Source organism: Nelusetta ayraudi, unplaced genomic scaffold (genome assembly GCF_046127955.1).
Source record: "Nelusetta ayraudi isolate G7.1 ecotype Tasmania unplaced genomic scaffold, CSIRO-AGI_Nayr_v1 ptg000079l, whole genome shotgun sequence".
NCBI classification, from domain to species: domain Eukaryota; kingdom Metazoa; phylum Chordata; class Actinopteri; order Tetraodontiformes; family Monacanthidae; genus Nelusetta; species Nelusetta ayraudi.
In genome coordinates, this window is record NW_027466129.1 from 1135612 (window position 1) to 1147574 (window position 11963).

At 48.8% G+C, this 11963-nt stretch overlaps 3 protein-coding genes across 3 annotated transcripts; 1 reads left to right on the forward strand and 2 right to left on the reverse strand.

Moving 5' to 3' along the window:
• Positions 1–28: 28 nt before the first annotated feature.
• rnf139 (ring finger protein 139) lies at positions 29–7099 on the reverse strand. The gene is made up of 6 exons (XM_076044097.1): positions 6219–7099; positions 3957–4621; positions 2939–3086; positions 2694–2800; positions 1974–2225; positions 29–1164 (listed from the first exon to the last, which is right to left on the reverse strand). The coding sequence occupies exons 1-6, from the start codon at positions 6379–6381 to the stop codon at positions 283–285; spliced, it is 2217 nt and encodes a 738-aa protein (XP_075900212.1). The 5' UTR covers positions 6382–7099; the 3' UTR covers positions 29–282.
• A 192-nt stretch (positions 7100–7291) lies between these two features.
• On the reverse strand, positions 7292–9859 carry tatdn1 (TatD DNase domain containing 1). The gene is made up of 12 exons (XM_076044102.1): positions 9823–9859; positions 9361–9426; positions 9204–9253; positions 9014–9077; positions 8786–8929; positions 8625–8667; positions 8334–8419; positions 8212–8252; positions 7996–8072; positions 7816–7886; positions 7581–7707; positions 7292–7467 (listed from the first exon to the last, which is right to left on the reverse strand). The coding sequence occupies exons 1-12, from the start codon at positions 9842–9844 to the stop codon at positions 7365–7367; spliced, it is 894 nt and encodes a 297-aa protein (XP_075900217.1). The 5' UTR covers positions 9845–9859; the 3' UTR covers positions 7292–7364.
• Positions 9860–10153: 294 nt separating this feature from the next.
• Positions 10154–11810, forward strand: ndufb9 (NADH:ubiquinone oxidoreductase subunit B9). The gene is made up of 4 exons (XM_076044100.1): positions 10154–10312; positions 10962–11154; positions 11287–11400; positions 11498–11810. Exons 1-4 carry the CDS (start codon positions 10224–10226, stop codon positions 11627–11629), a joined length of 528 nt encoding a protein of 175 aa, XP_075900215.1. The 5' UTR covers positions 10154–10223; the 3' UTR covers positions 11630–11810.
• Positions 11811–11963: the final 153 nt, after the last annotated feature.

An 11963-nucleotide genomic window follows, 5' to 3' on the forward strand; every position in this document is an offset into this window, starting at 1 on the left:
ACACACACACACACGGTGTGAGCAGCAGTTACTCTTTCCTTGAGCCCTTTTAAGAGTTAAAGCCCCCCTGGATTCAAAGACAAAGGACAAAGGGAGCTACAGGAAGCCAGAACAACATCCCTGACAGTTTGTTTTCTTTTTCAACAAAATAAGTCACATTTATAATTTTCTCTCTTTTCTTTTCTTTTTTTTTTTTTACTTAAATATAATAATAAAGATAGATATTTTCTCTGTGTGTTGCGTGGGTAGGGGTGCAGTCAGTGGGGTCAGACCCGGGTGGGGTCAGGCCCGGGTGGAGTCGGCGTCGTGCTCGTCGTCGTGGTCGTTGATGTAGTCCTCCTCCAGGGGCGTGCTGCCGCCCTGGGCGCCCCACTCCTCGTCCGTGTCGTCGTCGTACTCGATGCTGTCGAACTCGATGCTGTCGTTGTCCTCCAGCAGCTCCTGCTCGGCAGCGCCCCCTGGCGGATGAACGCCGGCCGCCGCGCCGTAGTCCTCAGCCGCCGCCGGCCCCGCGGGCTGCTCGTCCTCGTCCGCCGCCGCCGCCGCTTCCTGGGCGCGGCCCCCCTCCTCTGGCGGGGGCGGGGCCTCGGCCTGGGGGGCGGGGCCTCCGTCCCGGTTGGCGGCGAAGCCCCCGTTGTTGTTGGAGAAGGCGGCACGGCCCCCGCCGCCGCCCTCCTCCTCCTCCTCCTCCACGTACACCCGCTGGTGGCACATGGGGCAGGTGTCCTGGATGTAGAGCCACTTGCGCAGGCACAGGGCGTGGAAGTAGTGGCGGCAGGGCGTGAGGCGGGCGGCGCTGGAGAACTCCTGGTAGCAGATGGCGCACACGTCCTGCACGGCGGCCAGGCGGCGCCCGCGCACCTCCGGCAGCGAGTTGATCTTGCGCACGGCCGTGCGGCGGTTGCTGAAGGTGCGCCAGCCGCTCTTGGCCTGCAGGTAGATGTTGAAGTAGGCGTGCAGGCACATCATGCAGGCGCGGATCTTGCTGCCCGACTCGAAGGCCATGGTGTAGGCGCCGTTGCCGAACATGACCACGCCGAAGAGGAACTCCACCACGTTGCCGGCCGAGCGCACGTAGTAGACGTAGTCGTCCAGCTTCTCCCACAGCGCGCTGGAGAGGCCGTCGGCCATGAAGAGGCCGTAGACCGTCAGCGACACCACCACCTGGTGGGGGTCAAAGGTTAAATCACCAACACTCAGGGCCGCAACAGCCAATCCGTGACAAAGAAAGATCAAGAAACACTACTGGGTCGCGACTCGCGAAGGTGGGATCAGTTTGCAAGACTTGAAGACACATTTTTATCATTGGTTCATTTGTTGCCCTCCTTGGCCCAGCCAGTCATCTTTGAACTATATTGTCATGTATACATTCTGTACTTGCTTTTATTTCAGTGAAATGTTGCATTTAAATATTGTGTATAAACAAATAAATTAACTTTACTCACACTTACTACAAAAACGGATGAGGGTGTGAGTGTGTGTGTGTGTGTGTGTGTGCGTCTTTGTGAATGTAGTGTGCAACATTAGAAAGTAGTGTGACAAATTGAGTGAAGTGATCTGATTTCTATTTGCTGTTTATCACTGATTGTTCTGAAGCCCAGGGCCATTTCAAACAAAAACAGACCTGAACCTGATTCATTTTTTCCTTCCATTAATTTAAAAAGCATTCGTGTGTATGTTGCCTTTTTTGCCAGCCCATGTTGTATTTTTTTCCACACTGAATTCATGGAGATTATTTATCAACCCATTTGTGCACTTTTCTGAAGACGTTCTGCACTGAGAATTTGTACCGCCAGAAATTAATGTTTTTTTTGTTATCCAATTCGCAGATTAATTCATCGATTCACTGAAGAAAATAAAGCATTAAAAAAAATAACCGGCCGGTTGCAGCTCCCGATCACCAGCCCGAATCCTGAAGGTCTAGTTCTTCAGATCCGTTGACCTTCAGGAGCTGCCGGAGGTCGTGGTCTCACCTTGAGGCAGAGCTCCACGCAGAAGGCGGTGACGGCGAACAGCCAGGTGTTGAGGGCGTAGTGGTGCCAGAGGGCGTAGCTGAGCACCACCGGCAGCACGAAGAGCGTCGCCGACACCAGCAGCACTGGCAGGTGGCGCCGCACCGACGACACGTGGGAGGCGCTGAGCGACATGAGGACGGGGTCGGTCATCCCGTGGATGAAGTGCAGGATGGCCGTCAGCAGAAGGCACATGTTGCGGCTGAGGCGGACCTGGGGGGGTGGGGGGGCGGAGGAGAGAGAGACATAGAAAGAGAGAGAGAGAGAGAGAGAGAGAGCGAGAGAGAGAGAGAGTGAGACATAGAGAGAGAGAGAGGGAGGGAGGGAGAGAGAGAGAGAGAGAGAGGTGGGTCAGAACCTGTATGAAGATCTTCATCACCATCCTCATCATCATCATCATCACCACCACCAACATCATTACCCTTACCCTTAACCTCATCGTCATCATCACCCTCATCATTCTCATCATCAGTTTCACCATCATCATCACCACAACCACCTTCACCAGCATCCTCAACCTCATCATCACCGTCATTGTTATCATCATCGCCTTCACCATCATCATCACCATTATCCTCAACTTCATCATCATCATCATCATCATCTTCATCAGCACCATCACACTCATCATCATCATCATCATCATCATCATGATATTGGAGATATGAGCTCCATGATTACCAGGCGCTCCTCGGGGTCCAGGGTGCTGAGGCCGGTCTGCAGGGCCAGGATGAAGAACAGGACGGGAGCCACGAAGCCCAGACGCTTGTCCTCCTCCTCTGTCGACCCTGAGAGAAGAAAACACACCGACCTTCAGGAGACCTTCCACCAGGAGGAGGAGGAGCAGCAGCGGGGGGTGGAGGACGAGGAGGAAGAACGGAGGGAAGAGGAGGAGGAGGAGGAACCACAACAGAGCAGGTGGTTACCGATGAAGGCCAGGATGCTGAGGCCCAGGTAGTGGGCCACGGAGGAGATGACGGCGCTCATGCCCAGCACGGTGAGGGTGGAGTCACAGCCCGAGATAATGAGGTTGCTGCTCAGCTCCCAGAAGACGTCCCAGCTCAGCAGATGGCCCTGCAGACCCAACAGCAGATCAGCCTTCATCACTCTGGCCAGACACAGCCAGCCAGTGGTCCAGACACACCAGCAGGACCATGGAGACATGATGGAGGTCTGGAGCTTTGCTGAAGCTCAGAACAAACTTGCAGCCGTGAGCTTCTTGAGGTCACGGCTGCGTTTTTTTTTTTTTTTTTTTAATGAAAAAGAGCTTTTTAGATAAAATCATAATATCCAAGCTGACGAGACGTTTCTATTGATTCCATCGGCGCAAACAAGGTCAATTTCAGTTTTTCTGCCCGTACAATAAGATTGCAGTTACAGTTGTTATTATTAATGTTATTTCTTTGTCTTATATGCTAACTAATCCCATTTATAATATTTTTAAGAAATTATTCAAATCTGGGATTACTATTTTTTACGTTGTTTTGTTACTTTTGTAAACAACTCAGCATCGGTATTTGTTTTGTCGTGCTCACGGGTAAAAAAAACCCCACAAAATCTCATGAAAGTAAAATCAAGCAGTTTAGAACATCTGAGCAAAAGATAATTTTTCACATATTTAATGTAGGTGGACTGACACTTTCTTTAAATTAAGATCTAAATACACAATATAAATAAAAATCTATTTTCATTATATATATACACCTATATATATATATTTATATATATATCATAATAATACATTTAATTTATAAGGAGCCTTTCAAGGCACTCAAGGTCGCCGATGTATATATAAATGATGTAATATAGATTTATATATACACACACACAAACACATATATCTCCTCTAAACTAGTGCGAGCCTGGCTCTGGATCATCTAAAGCTGAAGAAGTCTGACACGACTCATCCCGTCGTCTCCACACCTTCAGGATTCTCCTCCTCACCTGAGACTCCGGGCTCCCGTCGGCACCGCCGCCCCCGGCCACGGCGGCGTCGACGCTCTCCCTCCTCACCGCTCGCACCACGTAGACCAGGATGAGCGCCTGGGCGGTGACGCGGGTCAGCCAGAAGACCCGCAGCACGTCGGGGAAGCGGATCCTCTTCCAGGTGTCCTCCAGCAGCAGCTGCAGGCCGTAGATGCGGTACATGTGGCGCACCAGCAGGTAGACGTAGCGGCACGAGTAGTAGAACCACTTGAGGCGGGCTGCCAGGCACGCGGCCGTGTTGAGGGCCAGCGCCAGGCCTGACAGCACGGCCACCAGGTGGCGCACGTCGGCCGGCAGCTCCATCATCAGGCCCCACAGCGGGATCATCACGTCCAGCACCACCAGGGCGGCGAACAGCGAGCGCAGCCGCAGCAGGAAGACGTAGGCCACGGCGAATGAGAGCTGCACGGCCGCCATGGCCAGCCACAGGGTGGCGCCGCCGCGGGGCATCAGGCGGAGGCCCAGTGCCGCCTTGTGGTAGGCGCCGTAGAAGTCGGCGTGGGAGGTGGCGTAGTAGTTGAAGAGGACGGCGGCCGCGGCCAGCAGCATGGCGAAGAAGAGCGTGTAGAACTTGAAGAGGGCCTTCTGGGAGAGCAGCAGCACCACGGTGGAGACCAGGACACCTGCAGCACAATTTGGGGAGGGGGGTCAGAACTGGTCCAGGAGCAGCATCAGCATCAACAGGAACACTTTTTTTTTTTTTTTTTTTAAGAGAGGAAGTAGAGTAACAGTATTTGCATTTCAGTACTTAATAGAATTCCTTCGATTTATTTATTTATTTATTTTTTAATTTCCACAGATGTTCGGTTATTTGATCAACACTTCTTTAGCATGTTTTTTTTTATTTCTGACTGTCACAAGTTTCACTGCAGTACAAACAGAATTTTAACAAAATTGTCGTATACATGCATAAACATATTTGCATGTTATTTTTTACGACTGTGAGTAGAGTACTCAACCCCAGTATAGGTGTCAATATCCAATACCGGTATCCCTAAACAGGAGCGAAATCAATATCCTGCAGCTGCACTGTAAACACAACACGAAGGCTGGAAAAAAACAAAGAAAAACCTCTCTCTGTTCATTGGTTCTTGCAGGAGGATGAAAAGTAAAATCACAATTATAAGTTTTCAGATGTGAATTTTAAGCAATGACTCCAAAAACAGGAAGTCAGTTGTCTTATAAAAAAAAAAATAAAATAAATCTGACTAAAAGAACATGTGGCGTTCACTGACTCATGATCATTACTCAGTATCCGCCATAGCATATTTTATACAGCCCAATGGACGCGGGCAGAATGGTCGTCCACACAGAAAGTCATTTTGAGTTCACATCCGTTAGCGGGACGTCGTTTAGCCTCTTTGCCTCTTTTAACTTTTGGCCTTGTTGCAACAGGTGGAATGTCGAGCCGGCTGAACCATCCAAAGGTCAATAAACAGTGTAAACGGAGCCTTATGTAATCTTGCCGCTGTTTGTCAGTAAATGTTGTTGAGTCACCAGCGAGCTAGAAGGAAAAGAGACTGTTGTGTGAATAGTTGAGGCTCTCTGGCACTCTGGCAGAGGTCGAAAATGAAACTGAATATATATATATATATATATATATATATATATATATATATATATATATATATATATATATATATATATATATATATATATATATATTTGAATATACAAAAACCTCCGGATTTGTAAACTGTCTCACTGATACTGATCAAAACAACGTTTATCCACCCCCATGTGCCGGGCCGGGACAGGGCGGTGTACAGACCAGAGGTGCAGACTAAAAGTCTGGGTTCAAAGGTATATTTTGACAGGCAGACGGCCGGACAACCCTCAACGACCCCCTGAATCAAACTTCCACTGGATCCCCACCACCAGCGGGGCTGCATCATTCACCACAACACCTTGTGGATCACATAACAAGACGCTACTAGCAGCTAGCTGGCGACGTCACCAAAAACAATTTCCACCTCTTTTCAGAGTCAAAAATAAATAAATAAAAATGAAGGGCCTGCAGCACCACTGGTGACAAATCCGGCCTGTTTCGATCCTGAAGCAGGAAGTTAAAGCTGCTTAAGCCGCTCTGACAGGTGGCGGTGATCCTGCACAACACCGCTACCGGCTAACGTCACGACTAGCAGCAGCTGTAGCAGCGGTCAGACAGCTAGCAGCCAGCTAGCTTGTTGACATGTCGCCTCTATTCCCGGTAGCTCTTACCCGTCACTCGGACCAGCACCTTCCCGGTGGCGCCGGCCCATCCCGAACCGGGCTCGTAGTACGAGTTAAAGATGGCGTCGATTATGAAGATGCAGGGAACCCGGAGAGCCACATCCAGCACCGCCAGGGCCTGCTGGCCGAGCCGCACCTGGGTGGACGCCATGGGGGCTTCGGGGCTGGCCGGAACGGGACAGGTTCCGGGGTCCAGTGGAGGCGCGGCTCGCCCTCCCTTCCTTCCTCCCTCCCAGAGCTCAGGAGCCGTCAGCGGGTTCCAGCCGCTGCCCGGTCGATTATCTGGTGACCGGGAACCTGCTGCGATCCGCCATGTCCGCGCAGCTCCGCCTCCTGTTGCCGCCGCTTCCTCCTCTTCTTCTTCTGCTCCTGTTTGCTTTCGTGCGCGGGGTCTACTGACGGCCACGCAGGCAGCTGTCAGCAGTGGTTCTCCCTGGACACGAGGCTCGGCCAGACGGACGGTCCTTGAGGAAACTCCTCCACCAGGTATCGCGACTTTGATGGGAGCGCAAGAAGTTGCGACGCTGCCTGCCTGCCTGCTGATCCCCAACGTGACGTGACGTGAAGTGACCTCGCAACGTCGGAGGGTGTGGCACGTGACGCAATATTACGCGGAGGGTTTCTCATTCAGTAAGGCTCATCTTATATTGATGTAAACGAGGTAAAAGAGCTATCTCAGTTTATAGTCGTTGTTTACCTACCTGTAAAACACGTTTGCATTTTTATTTTTATGTTATTATTTTTTCATGCTAAATCCAATTGAAAATATTGTTATAAAAGAAAAATCTGGGATCACACACTGTCTAGAGTTTTCACAGCGTTCACATTTTTCTTACCATACTGCTCATTGCTTTTGTAAACAAGTTAATGTCTGTAAAAAAATAAATAAAAAAAAGTTAATGTCTGTATTTGTTTTGTGTCTTTGTGTTGTCGTGCTCACAGGTAGAAAACACTAAATCTCATGAAAAAATGTTAAGTAGTTAATTAATCCCTTCATATAGAAGAACATAACAAGAACAAGAAAACAATCCCCTACATTTTAAATGAAGACAGACTCAGAGTTTCTTACATTTGGCACTTTACAAATTTATATCTACACCACGTAAAGCAGTGCTGGGCCAGTCTGGGTGTGGATCATCTGGAGCTGAAGAACACTCTGACGGTGTTGTTATAGATGGTGTTGGCCAGCTCCAGTGGTTCCTCCTCCCTCGCCGCCGCCATCACCTCCAAGACTTGTCTGAAAAGAGGAAAATCTGGGTTTCAGTCGGTCATATTTAGAGGCGAAATATTTTTGGAAACATGACTGAACGCCTGCTTGGACGGCAGCAAGCAAAGGAAACGAGTGCTGACGTGATGTGACAGGGCTCGTTCCTGTCCTTCAAGCAGTGCCCCGCCTCCCACTTCTTCTTGGTGGGAAACGCTGTCTTGATGTGTTTAGAGCCGGCGTGAGTGTTTTTCACGCCGCACCACGGAGCGTCTGCACACAAACAGGAAGGTCATTAGGTTATAATCACAAGCTCTGAGATGTTAATGGTGGGCAGATAAAGAGGCTACTGTTGCTGCTGCTGCTGCTGCTGCTGCTTACCGGTTTCTATCATCAGTCTCTCCGAGGGGATCGACTTCATGGCTTCAATGTTGGCCTCCGTCTTTAGAGAGCTAAAACAAAAACAAAAACAAAAAAAACAAAAAACAGGTGAGATTCCAGCAGAGCGGCGGTGGTTTACAGTGAATATCTGATCTCTCGGGGAAGCGCAGATCTTCTCACCAGCCGTTGATCCCGATGTAAAGGTCGAGGTCCAGGATGGAAGCTGCATCTTCTGCACTCCCGTCAAACGAGTGAACCTGGCCGGGCAAATGTAAAGGTGCCTTCAGCTTTTAATTTTCCACGATGCATTAAATGCATTACGTTGTGTTGTATGGCTGCAGAATGTTGGGCGAAAACACTGAAATACATCTGAAATAACTGTTGGAACCTGCTCACCACTCCTCCGACACATCGGTCCCTGTTCCTCCTCATGATCTCTGACACACACACACACAGATAAATGAAGTTATTGTGAAAACACGTCTCTCAAACTGGATTGTGAAGATGCACAGACCCACCGAGAAAGTCCAGGTGTGAATTCCTGCAGTGGAGGAACATGGGGAGCCGGGTCTCCTCCGCCAGGTCCAGCTGCTTCTCAAAGTACCTGCCGGAGAGGAGACCGCAGGAGGAGCAAACACAGAGAGATATGAGGTTTGGGTGGACCAAAATATTGAATCTAAAAATCAAACATCTCAATCAGAAGACAAAGTCTCATATATGAAACATTTGAAACTTGTCATCTAGCAGGAAGTGAGAGTTGAGGAGCAAACCAAACTTGCAGCAGATGCACTTCTCGCCCCAAAACTTACTTGAGTTGAGTTTCTTTGGGGCAAAACTCCAACCTGTCGAAATCTGCAACGAGAGGGAAAAAAACCCACATAATTTCGTGTGGAAGCATGTTTATTGTTGTTGAAGTTTTTTTTTTCTTTCATTTTTCAGATGCGATGTGTCGTGGAGTAAAAACACACACCGAGTCCACACTCGCCCACGGCCACCACTTTCCCTCGGTGCGCCGCCGCCAGCTCCCTCAGCCCTGAGAAGTACTGCGACTCTCCACTCTGCTCAAACTCACTGCAGCGGGTCGGGTGGCAGCCGACGGTGCAGAAGAAGTCGTCTTCATCGTGGGAGGGAAGAGAAGATGTCGTTAGTCGGGCAGAAACAGAGAGGAAAACAACACGGATTATTATGAAGCCGTTACCTCTCGTCTCAGCCAGTTTCAGCGCCTCCTTGCTGTCCTCCAGACTTCCTCCTGTGATCATAAACTGCACAGAACCAAGAGGTTACCTACAGGTGCCACTGACCAACATCTTACATTGTTCTTCAAGGTAAATTTAAAAAAGAAAAAGAAAAAAAAGGTTAATTTTTCACATCTCTTCACTGTGGCTCACCTTCTCCACACCAACTTTGACAGCTCTGTCGATGATCTGATCAAAGTCATCTGTTTAAATTAAAAAGGGGGGGGGGGGGGGAGAGCATAACTAAAACAGAAGAAGACTTCCAGCTGCTCTCAGGTCACTTTGTTTAATCAACCTGCTTGTGGCTCACCGTCGTGTTTCTGTTTCCCTCTATAGACCCCTCTGAACATGGGGTCCGTCAGGTTGACACCGATATCTGGGAGAGGGGAGTAGTTTAATATTACTCAGACCCACTCGGGGGATTCATTTCTCACCCCCATTTGTGGAAATCCACAAATTTTGCTGTGTTATGGGATGATTTGTTCCCTTGGCGTTTATCATTTACGCTGTTAGCTTTAACACATTTCCCCCGGTGTGCCAACACATAGAACCAGCTGACACTTGCCTTCGACGTCACTCACTGTCGACAGTGCTAAATGCTAAAAACAATCAGCGTGACACGCACTGCTGCTGCGCTCATTTTATCCGTGGGGCTAACACATGGCTCGTTTGGCTAACTAGCCAAACAGTCAACAGACATGAAACCCAACAAATAAAGGGGCTCATTGGCCAATGCTTATGCCTGAAGCTGTTCAACAGACGCAGGTCTTACCAATAAACTTTGGTTGGGCCATTGTTGAGCGGGTAAACCCTCTGGAAAGAACTACACACGCATGTCTGACCGGTGTCATTGTGCTACATTACCGTAAAAACTATTGCGGAGGGACACCTAACGACCACCACTATCTGCTAGTTGCACGTATTTACTTATTTTTGTTGCAAAATATTCTAAGTACATTTCTATTGTAATAAGTGACTAAGTAGCGGAAACCCTGTTGACAACGGTTGCCAAGTCAATATAATAACAGGACAAAAGTGTGAGGGGAAAAAAAGTTGTTTGCGCACTTTGCTTACAATTTACGGTACACAGCCTCAAATCGCCACAAAATCCCAGAATCCTCCGCTCGCCGCGGCTTTAAGTGTAAAGAGAAGGTGACAGCGGGGACGGTGAAAATGGCCTCGGCCTACCTCACTCACCAGCAGAAAGTGTTGCGGTTGTACAAGAAGTCGCTGAGGCACCTGGAGTCGTGGTGCATCTACAGGTAGGACGAACCGACCGCGGCCGAACTCTGCTGCCAGGTTCGCTAAAACTGCAGGCGGAACGCCACTTTCATCTGCAACGCTAGCGGCTAAGCTAACCGCTAGTTAGGTCACTCATTCGTTAAGTGTGTTTCATGTCATGTTAAATGGTGATATCGTGCATGACTCTTCAGTTGAGCAGTGGCAATCCGTCAGGAGTGCGTAACAACAGCAGCAGGTATTGATTTTAAACAATATAGTGGGCGAATTCTGACGGGAGATTCACGGCTGTTTTTAGGAGAGGCCACCTAGTGTTGACTTCATGCAACACCTGCCGATGTACTTATTTTAGATTTTTGTTTATTATCACGATAAGATCGGCGTTAAAATATTATCAAATCTAATCGTAATGTTACTCCGTCAATGAAGCCCTAAATCAGATATCTACATGTCTGTTTGTTGTTTTTATTTGTTTGGTTTTTTTTTTGTTGTTGTTTTTTTTTTTTTTTAACTTTAAATGAAAATCTCTTAACATCTTGGACATCAATATCTAAGAATTTCATTGATGATTAGCAGATTCTTTCAGCTGACTAAACATTGTTAACCTTTTGGGAACCATGCTCTTCAGATATTCAGTTATTGCTTTTATTTATTCTTTTTCTGCTCTTCCAGAGATAAATACCGGTTCTACGCCTGCTTGATGCGGGCTCGCTTCGATGACAACAAGAACGAGAAGAACATGGTGAAGGCCACCATGATGCTGAAGGCAGGTGAGGAGGAGTTTTGGGCCAACCAGCATACTCAGCCCTACATCTTCCCTGACTCCCCTGGAGGGACCTCGTACGAGAGATACGACTGCTACAAGGTGAGCTTTCCGCAAGAGCAAACCAACATATATTTTCTTTAGCGTTGGTGCGTATTTCGGCTTTAAACAGCTTGGTCGAGACATTTCTCCTCAAATCCCGTAAAACGTGTGAACTTTGCCCTGTTGCTGCAGGTCCCTGAGTGGGCGCTGGACAGCTGGCACCCCTCTGAGAAGGCAATGTACCCAGACTACTTTGCCAAGAGGGAGCAGTGGAAGATGCTCAGGATGCAGAGCTGGGACAAGGAGGTGAGTTCTGTCAGCCGAGCTGCTCGGGGTCACGGGGAAGCAAATGTTTTGGTGTTTTGGTTCTAAGCTCCGCCCTCCTCTTCTGTGCCTCCTCCAGGTGGCCCAGCTCCAGGCCGAGACCCCGGCCGAGGGGCCCAAGACGGAGGCGCTGCCTCCGGCCCGAAAGGAGGGCGACCTGCCCCCTATGTGGTGGCAGTTTGTCACCCGCGCCAGGGAACGCCCCGTGTAAAATATAAATACAAACTCCTTCCCCAGCGCATAAACACACAGAGACACATACACACACCACCAGAGGGTGTCTGGCACCATTACAGCGTTCCCAATAGCAGCAGCACTGGGAGAAGATGACAGAGTCCTGTGGATGAATCACTGAATAACTGATGATCTATTAAATATGTGTACAATGGAAATGATGTGCGTTTTTGTGTCCAACACTATGTCTACATTTGACTGCCATTCAAGTCAACCAACTTTGAACAATAATAGACTTTTATCATCCAGAACATAGTTTTGTGAATTCTGAGAGCCCACACAGGAAGTGGTGGAGAAACCGTAAACCTCAC